The sequence below is a fragment of the Bombyx mori genome, chromosome 18 (genome assembly GCF_030269925.1).
Source record: "Bombyx mori chromosome 18, ASM3026992v2".
Taxonomy (NCBI): Eukaryota; Metazoa; Arthropoda; class Insecta; order Lepidoptera; family Bombycidae; genus Bombyx; species Bombyx mori.
The window spans coordinates 12,528,817-12,540,157 of NC_085124.1; the positions used below are offsets into that span (position 1 = coordinate 12,528,817).

The following is an 11,341-nucleotide window of genomic DNA, read 5'->3' on the forward strand; positions in this document are numbered from 1 at the left end:
TCACCGAAGCAACCATGCCCAGTGAGCACCTGCGTGAGCCGGAAAGTGAGGCGTCCTCTGTCACGATTCACCCAATCCACAAGAATAGGGCGAATCGCCTCGACGGTCCTACGACCAGCCGAAGGACTGGCTACATTATTTTCAGTTTTTAGTATTTTGTGTCTTAATTTAAAATTACAAAATATACCAAAAGAGTGTAGATTTCAAAAGTTTAATACAAACACAAGAAATAAACTCAATTATTTGGATTCAACTAAAAATAGAAAAATGTGTACTATAAAAATCAAACACAAAAAACTTTTAAGTATTTATAAACACTTTTCCAAAAATTCTAGTTCAAGGTCAAAGCGCGTGAAATTAAATTCAACGATGCAAATAGGCTATACTGCATTCAAGTTAGGGTCGAAAGTTGAAACTTATTTCCTTAATTGTTTCCTGCTGATACGCTAAGAATAATCTACAGACATATGGACTTAAATATAAGGTTTATAATTGTATGGATAATGCCTGTTTCTGTTTCATTCATCACATGATATCCCTATCGTGCGCTCACTCACTCTGGCCGATTCGATACGAACCAAACGAATATTGCTGATATTCACGAATCGGTACGATATGCCGATGCGCATCACATCGAGCAATATCGTGTCTCGGCTGATATCGAAATATAGATTTCGATTCACGAATCGGTACGATATGCCGATGCGCATCACATCGAGCAATATCGTGTATCGGCTGATATCGATATATAGATTTCGTGCGGGGCGATATCGGATTCAACGATATTGCTGCAATATATAGATATTGAATCTATATACGATTTATATCACCCACTCCTACTAGGGATGTCGATTCATTACAAAAAAGTATTCAGCTCTTCGATTCTACAATTTCAGATCGCATTTCTAAACTGAATGTCAAAATGAACTGTCAATGTCAATCGCTCTTCATTTGTGAAAAAATATTTTCATTTTTCACTACATATCACTTTTCAATATTAAAATGAATGTTATTCGTATTATTTCGTATGTGAAATATTTTTATATGTAATTATTGTTTGTTTATTTACATTTTTACGTTGTCTACACGCAATTGTTATATTATTTCAGCTTGCAGACAATTAATTAGAAAAGCAAAGAATAACATAAAAAATACACCGTACATACCTGAGTTCTTTAATTTCATCGGTTCTATTGAAGACTGTTTGCCTACTTACTGCTAGTAACCTCTAGGGGCTATGCTAGCTTCACCGAACCTGAGGTATTGAGAACTGATGACTTTCATTCACAATTAGAACTCATGGCTACGATAACGTCGAACCACCAAAGGTTCAGCACCGCTGATTCCCCACTAGAGGTAAATATCTTAAAACCTACCCTTTGATTACGATGTGCTGTAATCGTAAACAAGGTGTGTTGTGGTCGTTAGAACGTGTTGAAAAGAAATACAAGTATCATGTAACTAGAATGATAAATGACTACATAGGAGATACAAGTATCATGTAACTAGAATGATAAATGACTACATAGGAGATCATTGATTAGTAACGTAGAATCCAAAATGAACTCAAGGGTTGTGCCCACTATATTTGAGTTATGAGGAAGTAGAAGAGATATGTAACTTGAATAAGAACTTAGATGGTCAAATCAGGAAAGAATTTGTCCAAATGTGAAAGAAGTTGATAGTAATGTAAAACTTTGGGAATAGTGACCATTTATGATCATGTGTATCATAGTATTATGCTCTTGAAATAAAAAAATGAAAAAGAACCTGTTGTGCTTCTTTAAAGAATATCTTTGAGTGAATTCAATTATTAAATATACAATGATTAATTTAAAACTCACATTGATGGAATGTAATGATGAATGTATTTAAGTAGTGATACCAAACAATTATTATTATTTATTACTTTTTATTTAGTTGTTTATATTGATGTAAAAAAATTGGAAAAGCAATAACCTACAAAATTACAGTGTTCCACCAGAACTAACAAACATAAAATCTCAGAAGCAAAATCCTTATTAGTGTTGTTAATATTATATCCATAAAGCTTTTGTTTATTTATTTCTTTTAATTCAATTTGTACCCTAAGCATAAAACACACTAAAAGTCAATTATAAGTGTGTAGTTTTCTTTATTTTATGTGCTATGTTATTTCTGTTTTTTTTTTTGCATTGAACATCAAATTTACAAACAACAGCATTTGGACTATCAGCTTACTGAGCATTGACAAGTAATGTAACTATATTTTTTATAAACTGGTAAAGATGATGAGTGAATGGACTATGACTGGATGATTTGGTAGCAAAATATATTCATTATCTTCATGGTAACACAAACCACAAAATTAATTAAAATTAAAATCTACATTTTTAAAACATTGTAAATTGGAAGGTTTTTTAGAGTGATTGCTTCAAACAGTGAACAAAGATCACTACATAACTATGTCTTTATTTTAAATGCCACCATTTTTAAAACTCATGATGTATGGTTATTAATCACGGGCAATATTAATGTTTGCAGCATAACCCAAATTTTATAACTTTTAGGCTATTATAATACCTAAATGAGCTCAGGGCTCATTTAGTGTTAAATAGGTACAGTAGTCCATATATCACAATTTAAGCTCCACCATGAACTTTGAAACTTGCGGTAAACGTCTCAATTCTATATTAATGGTACAAACATAAATGAATGTTTGGTTATTTGATTTAGTATTATAATCCCTAATTATTATAAATTGTGAAAGTAAATATAAGTAAACACTCATTTTGAAACAACAAAATGTATGCAGAGTGTACTCTGGTCTAATTATCCCTGTTCAAATTATTGTATTACCAATACAAAATCTTATTTTATAATTTACAGGTGATGGATTCTCGCGAAGAGGCAGCTGCATTGCATGAAAGATTCGTTGAATATGTTCACACCCTTAGTGACCCAAATGTAAGTTTCATTGTTATAGATAAAAGTTAATACGAGTATTTGCATACGATTGTATTCATTTTCTGTAAATAAAATTTGATGCACTTGGGCAGGAAATTCGAACAGGGGTATGGATGGAGCATTCCTATGCACGAGCACGAGGCACGATTCCACAAGCAGTAACAGAATCTCGTGTACTACTCGCATCATTGACATCCCGTGTTGAAGATGAACTAGATGTGGAACGTTTAGATCCTGTGCTACCAGAATTACCGGATGATCCTTGTGATGAGAATTTGGATGAACAAGATCCTGCTGTGGAGGATGATTGGGAAGCAGGCATCATTGCCCTTGCCCCGACCCCCGCTCACGCCGGTCTCGCAGAATGTGCCATTGAAATACTTCGCGAACTACGGCTCGCAAGCCTTGCGGGTAATTCCCGTCGAGAGGCAGCGAGAACGGCGGCTAGAAAATTACGGGTTGCTTTCGCTCCACTGTGGGCTACTCCGGTATCGCCGGCGGGACGAGCCCCCCCTTGGCTACACGCCGCTATACTGGCACACTTGCCGCGGTCGCAGCGGCGGCAGTATGATGAGGTAATAGAGGAATTTCGCCGGGCGGCCCCGAAGCTTGCCGAGCGGCTGGGAGCGGCCCGAGCGGCCGGACAAGGGCGACCACTCACTGGTATTGGGCCGGCGCTGGGTCCGGGCCCCGGTCCCTGGCTCGCGTGGGTGGGGTCGGACCGATGGACGCGACGGCTGGCGGCACTGGTGCACACCCGCGTGCTGCCACTGACCGCGCCGGTGTCGGCCCCGGATGCGTGGTGCGCTGCGGCAGTAAGCGCCGCGCGGTCTGCACTAAGCGAGGTAATGTCGGCGGCGGGGGACCGGCCCGTGTTTCTGGGGGGCTCGAGTGCGGGAGCGGCCGCCTGCGTGGCTCTAGCGACGGGATCGGGAGGTATGCGGCTGCGTGGACTGTTGTTACTGGCGCCTATGCTTATCACCGCAGAGGGCTCACGCGACAATCCTGAAGACCCGCTGCATGAGGTACGGCATATAATTTAAGTTATTATGTCATTTTTTTGCCGCATAGTCCGTTGCAAGCTACCAAGAGTGAAAACAACCAATTTGTCTCTGTTTGAAGGAGACATTATACCAATTTAAATTTCCATATCATGTATCAAGGTATACCTACGCTTCAGTTCTGGTGTTTATGAACTCGGAAAGTCGTGAGGTTTTTTTGCCCATTCAAGCAAATAAATAATAGTTTAAAAAAACTAACAAAATACGCTTTTCAGGATATTATCAAAATAACCCTTCTACTGATATCTGTTCATAAAATATGTGTAACTACTGATACCATGCACCCCACGCTTTTACAATAAAATCATTTTATCTTACATCACGTTTTAAATTCAAATACAGACATCATGTTTTAAATTCAAATTTATTAAAATTTATTTTCTATTTTTATTTATCATTTTTTAAGTGAATTTCAATTTTTTCAATACTTTTTTTCAATATTTTTTTTGTGATTTTGTTTTGTCGTCGGTCCTTAATAAGTACCTATCTATACCAAAATTTCGAGTAATCCGACGTTTTGAAGGGGGTCAAAATCATGTTTAAAGATTCCCTTACTAACATACATATACGTCTGAAGCTATAATAATAAAAGCGTATTAAAACGTAGTCAGTTTTATCGCGTTCGACTGTGTGACGTCACGGGCATGTCCCAGGTGCGCGTGCCGATGCTGGTGGTGTGCGGGGGCGCGCGGGCGGTGGTGCGCGCGGTGTGTGCGCGGGCGGGGCGGCGCGCGGTGGAGGTGCGGGGGGCGGGGCGCAGTCTGCGGCTGCCGGCGCCGCGCCGCGCCAAGTACAAGCTGCACCAGCGGGCGCTCGACGCGGCCATTGCGGTATGTATTACGAGTCCGCACGAGTAGGTGCCACCACCCTGCCTATTTCTGCCGTAAAGCAGTAATGCGTTTCGGTTTGAAGGGTAAGGCAGCCGTTGTACTGTTAAAATTGAGACCTTACAGCTCATGTCTCGAGGTGGCTGGCGGCATTTACGTTGTAGATGTCTATAGGTTACGGTAACCACTTAACACCGGGTGGGCAGTCCTGATATACCTTCCAAGAAGCTTCTAGCACTACACTATCAGTAGCAGTGAGTTCTTCCGGAAGAGTTCTACGAGACACTTAGCCCGTAGACATTCGCTCGCTAAGTCTTCCGCCGAGTCTTCACAATGGGTTCCAATTCCGATCCGATCCTAGATGTATAACACCGTGAATTCCATACACTCGATGCGAATAACAACAATTTCAACAAGAAGTAGATACGGCATTATGCCTGCAAATAGCAGATGCAGTACGAACGAGCGAAAATGCGACACTAAAACGAGAGATACTTATATAAGACTAGAGGTCCCGCAGTACTCGAAATTCGACTATAATTAATTGGAATTGTAAGTTTGTACACTATTATGATTGTATTTTATACTTCTGTAATCACAAATTTCGCCAAGACTACACTATAAAAAATATTAACAAAGACAAACCATATTCTATTCTCAATTTGACAACAGACGTCAAGAACAAAAGTTTGACAATAAATAGTATGCATGCATGTGTGCGTCAAACACATGGTATGTAGCCTGTGTAATGTTTTCTTTATTGATTTAATGTATCTTCTATGCATTATTTAAAAAAAATATTAGCATTGTGGACTTCTTCTCTATATTCTCTATAAGTGTGGAAAATTTCATATTCCTCCGTCCGCGCAATTTTCTTAAGAAGGGATACAAAGTTTTTGCTTCACGTATTAATATATAGATTTAGCCTGCGAGGAAACGAAATAGATATAATACTTTTGAACATTTCGTTTGTTCCACGCCTGAACGGCATCATTTTTTTTGTGTTTTTGTTTTCCCTAAACTATTCGCTGGTAGCTTATCAGGTTATTCCAGCTAAGCCAGCGTGCTTAGTGCTAGTTTTTTTTACTTTCTCGATAGCGTAAAAGCTAGCTCATATTTGTATGGAATGGGATCGTTTGCCTACGTTTGCCGCTAGGGGCGCTGTTCCAACTGCATACAAAATTGGGTTAACTTTTACGCTATCGAGAACGTTAAAAAACTCGCACTAAGCACACTGGACGGGTAGGTGAGCTTACGGGCTCAACCTGAATTAGCTAACACTAGCCCTAGCAAGAGCCGTGCTTCGTAGAATCTACCACCGGATCGGAATCGCGACCCACTGAGAAGATCCGGCGAGAAACTCAGTGGATTTGTTTTTATATATTGCAGGAAGAGTGCGCGCGGTGGATGTCGGAAACGATTGAAACTGCACAAGAGGAGCCGGTCCGCGAAAAACATCGAATGAAACGTGGTAAGACTTTAACATTGTTACCTAATTATTTATTAGTCAATACTTAATCCAAAGCTATCGAAAACTGAGACAATTATAAGACGAAAACGCTAAAAATTTCAGAAATGGCAACCCTAAATATACGCTACTTTGAGGTTACTAATTTTTGCCATTATAACATAATCATAGGTCATAAAATTATTTATTACATAAGATTAGTGCGAGCTATCGATTATTTTAATTTAATTTCCGCTAATTGTCTTAACGTAAGCAAGTTCACCATTGGTTACGACTCTCTGCGTTCGTACGTAGCTTTGTTTTTGTACGCTGGCAAGGTTTCGCGGTTTTAAAGTTGGTCACAAAATAAACGGGCTTTGATTTAAAGAAATCAGAGCATATATCAGTTCGTAGTCTATTGAAGCTAGCAATTGAAGACATGAGTAGAGGAAGGAGATATGATACAATTTGCTAATTTTGAGAAAACGGGCAACAAACCTTTGCTACTTGTACTTTTTCTTCCTACATAACTCCTTCATCATATGCAATTTCTAAAAATAGCCTTTAAACCTGGAGTTTTAAGGTCCAATATGGTTTATAAGTTCAGAAATCTTAAAACGGTAAAATGGTACATAAACCCTTTATCCACTCATTATTATCTAGCTCACTGATTTTCTCGCCGGATCTTCTCAGTGGGTCGCGTTTCCGATCCGGTGGTAGATTCTGCGAAGCACTGCTCTTGCTAGAGTCAGTGTTAGCAACACTCCAGTTTGAGCCCCGAGAGCTCACCTACACGCTAGGGTACCGTTGATATAGCCTCTCAAGGCTATCGTCATAATAATATGTAGAAGGGAAAAAAAACTCAATTCTTCAATTATAAAACCGCTGCTTTCTTTCCACCTTCATTCAGACATTCATTAACAGGTATTGAGATGGATGACGATGAATACGCCCATCTTCCCACCACTTCGTCCTCAGCAACTCTTCGTACGACCGTACACAGGTAACTACAATAACAACCAAAGTGGACATTTTTTCCATTGACATTTTGCATGTCGTTGGGCAAAAGCAGCCTTTCCTAAAGTGGGCGATAACGTCCCCTTGGCGCTGCAGGCATAGAGGGACACGGTAAGAGAGCCAGAAAAAAAATGGGGGCGTTGTGTAGAGGCTTGGGAGGCGATTTGTAATTTCATCTAGGAGGACTCCTAGACACCGACTGAGCTCTCGCTATAGTGGTTTTTGAGTAGGTAGGTGAAAAAATGGGGACGCTAAAAAATAATTTGTTCTCAAAGTGGACAGTAGACAAAATAAGTTTGGGAACCTCTGGCCTGAAGTTGTTCAAATCCCGCAGCTATTAAAATGATGTTATAATTTGAAAAAATAAGCATTTTACGAATATTCAGGAACACGACTATATCGATGAGGGAATAATTAATAATAGAAATAAAACTCCAAAATTGATAAATTTTGAGTTTGTATCATATTATCAACAAGGTCCAGAGATAAAAGAAACTATTCCAAATATATTAAAACAGCGATTTCTGCCACATCCTAGCTCGTACTATCAAGAAGACAAGCTTATATATATTAGATATATTTTCACAAAAAAGATATGAGTCCTACACTCTAGTGATAGGGCTTATTGTCAAGTTAGATGCTCTAATCTAAATCATATAGTTTATATTTTTCGCAATTTTATTTTTGTTACAGCAACACTCGTTCAATAGAAATTATAGGTAAGTTTATTGCCATTTTAATAGAGTGCTACCAGCTTTGAAAAACAAAACTGTGAGATTATAATAGTTTTGGAACGACTTGTTGACTAGAGATGTTTCCAAGTTTTTTTTTTTTTTTTTTTTTTTTTTATTGCCTTTGTAGGCAGACGGGCATACGGCCCACCTGATGGTGAGTGGTTACCGTCGCCCATGGACTTCAGCAATGCCAGGGGCAGAGCCAAGCCGCTGCCTACCAGACAGTCCAGTACAGTTTAGTCCATGTATTGACAGAATTACACTAGGTAACTTTTGATAAAATATTTAATTTACGAGATAAATAAAGTGAAATTGCACTGCGGAAAAAGGCATGTCTTGATGTAGAAACACTTTTTTTTTTTTATTATATATAGCCAATTTTGAAGATCTTTGTAGTAAGTATTCAAGTATTCAATACTAGAATCCATGCTCTTCTCGATATCGTCAACACACAATAGAGTAACATGATAACATGGCGCGTGCTGATCGGACCCCAAGATCTTCTTTGATCATCATCCACTACTACTGCAGTGATAAACTGATAATTGAATTCTAGCAGTGAGCTCTACTAAACATAAGCTATAGTTCCACATGCTTCCGAAGTATCTCGATACATTTTACAGAACGCATTGAGCAAGCGATATTAAATATAACAGTGTTAAGAGCTTCCAAAAACGAAGACAGACAATCGTATTAATGACACCTTTGATGATGGGGCGGAAAAAATATATCCAGATTTACAAAAAATCTTATTTTTAAAACGTTTTATTAGCATTATTTACGCTCCGACATGTTATTACAGCTAAATGATATGATAGTTTTATAAAAAATACATTACTTTACTAAAAAAAAAACAGCAATGAAACACAAAATCAAAAACAGCTGATGCTCGGATTAACGAACTCTCGGGCGCGGCGTTACCGGCGCAGTGCTGATACCACGCTCCCCAAAGTTTACTTTGCTTACTATCGTCTGTCTTCGGTTTCGGAAGCGGTCTCCTAACACCCAGTCTAAATATTTTGAGAAAGGGATTGGAATTGACACGTGCATGTGTAATGTGACAGACGGCCGCGTGGTGTCCCGCAGCGCGCTGACCCCCCCGACTCCCCCTTCCACCCCTGCCGGCTCGGCACCCCTCGCCGCCCCCGTCCCGCCCCTCGTCCCGCGCCGCGCCGCCCCCACCGCCGCCGACATCATGCAGATGCCGATCGTCTTTGCCGACGACGACACCCACTCTCAATCGACAACAGGTAGCTGTTACTGATATTGACACGCAAAGCTTTTTTTTAAGTGATTTTATGATCTGGTAACTAAGACCTTTAGGTAAATCTTATTTTAATTTTATATATGAGATATATAATATGAAGTGAAATTAAATAAAGTTTATTAATATGAAACATATCATGAAACGAAATTAATGGAGAGGATGTATGAGATGAGATGAGAACATTAAATAGACAAAATAAAACAAATTATGCAACTTCACTCCTCGCGTTTCCTCCAAGAAGGCACACGGAAAGCTATAGTCAACCTAATACTAGAACTACTACACGTCCTTACGGATCCATCAGATCCAATAACCTTTGCATTAGAGCCCGGTAACCGTACTCGTCGAACTCGACAAAGAGTTCGCCGTGCAACCTAACCCATGAATCAGCTCGCTGAGTTTCTCGCCGGATCTTCTCAGCGGGTCGCGATTCCGATCCGGTAGTAGATTCATTCGCGAAGCAGCTGCTCTTGAGCTGTTAGGTCTCCTTCGGAGGCGCTCGGGTAGCTGTTAGCAAATCCCACCCCTCCTGGCTGAGCCTTTGCTCGCCCACCTGTCCTGGTGAAACTGGAAAGGCCTCGGGGCCAACAGTAATCCTTCAATCATAAAAAAAAAAAAATACTAGAACTACCGTTTGATAAATGTCAATTTAATTATCTGAGTATCGATATAAATCTGTAATCGATTTTAAAGACGTTAGGTTTGTTAACGCTTTTTGTACAAAATAGTAATTCGGAATTATTTTTTTGCAAAGGCCCAATTATCTTTTCCGAGTCCATAAAATTCATGCGATAATTTTGAATTTGAAATCATTGCGGCAAATTTAGCCGATGCAACATCGTATCGTCGTCAAAATATAATATCGATACTAAAAAGTGTTTTTAGATTCACACAATTTTGCCTGGTTCATCGATTTAATGAATAATTTCACAAATGACTTGATTTTACGTTTAAACTACGTTATTACAGCGTTACGAACGTTACGTGACGCGGAGAAAAAAACGATTTTTATCGTGTCTATTTATGTACAGAGGTGAAGTCAAGTGAGTCCGCCGTCGTGAGGGTGCGGGGCGGAGTTGCCAGGAGGTATCGCCGCGTCATCGTCGCCAAACGTCCCGTCGCAAACAGACCTCTGCTAATAAGGCCTAACACTCCACGATGATGGGCACAAAAAGAGAAGGATGGAGGCTCCGAATATAAACATTCTGAATCGGTTTTCAATGTGATTTTATAAACAAACAAAAAAATTCAAGCGATGTCAATTTGTATATAGAAAGCAAATGTTTCTATTAGTTTGAGATGTGGATTTGACAATAAAATGTTGATGAAGTCTGTTCATAGAATTAAGGTGAATTAATGAAGTGTTTTATAAAAATTAAATGTGTTTTATTTAATTTAGATAATAGTATTATTATTTAGCTAATTTAAAGAAGTTGCAGCTAGTAGAAGCGTCCAAGAGCTAGTCGATAAGACGGTATACTCTTATTGATGATTCCGGTCACCGTTCTCGCCGTACCCGTCGCTTGCGACGAAGGGCTCGACGAGTAAATTAACCTAAAGACACAGCCCACTGAGTTTCTTGCCGGATTTTCTCAGTGGGTCGCGTTTCCGATCCGGTGCTAGATTCTGCGAAGCACTCCACTTGCTTGGGTCAGTGTTAGCAACACTCCCGGTTTGAGCCCCTTGAGCTCACCTACTAGTTCGGTGAATCTAGAATAACCCCTCGAGGTTACTAGAATAGGTAGGAAAAAATATGTTTTATGATTCGATTACGTTTTTATTCCATGCTTATTCGCTATCTATGGGTTAGTTCGCTTGTCGTACGAATGGTGACCTGTGCTTAAAAAGTCTATAGCAGCGAGAGTGAATCCGGGGGATCCAACAAGACATGCTTCGGGTAACGGCGGCTTTGCATTACCCCGTCGCCTGGGTCGGAGATGCGATCACATCCGAAATGAATAACAATTTTAAAACAATGTCGAAGCTTCAATCGTTTAACTGTACAGAATTGCGAATAGAATGTCTATTTTTGAAATAAATGA

The 11,341-nt window shown here is 39.6% G+C and overlaps 1 protein-coding gene across 1 annotated transcript; it reads left to right on the plus strand.

Annotated features, from left to right (window-relative positions):
• Positions 1-883: 883 nt before the first annotated feature.
• LOC101739832 (uncharacterized) lies at positions 884-10,679 on the plus strand. The gene is made up of 10 exons (XM_004928392.4): positions 884-1,025; positions 1,110-1,356; positions 2,869-2,946; positions 3,039-3,971; positions 4,661-4,837; positions 6,224-6,305; positions 7,206-7,284; positions 7,992-8,017; positions 9,097-9,282; positions 10,331-10,679. Exons 2-10 carry the CDS (start codon positions 1,300-1,302, stop codon positions 10,459-10,461), a joined length of 1,749 nt encoding a protein of 582 aa, XP_004928449.2. The 5' UTR covers positions 884-1,025; positions 1,110-1,299; the 3' UTR covers positions 10,462-10,679.
• Positions 10,680-11,341: the final 662 nt, after the last annotated feature.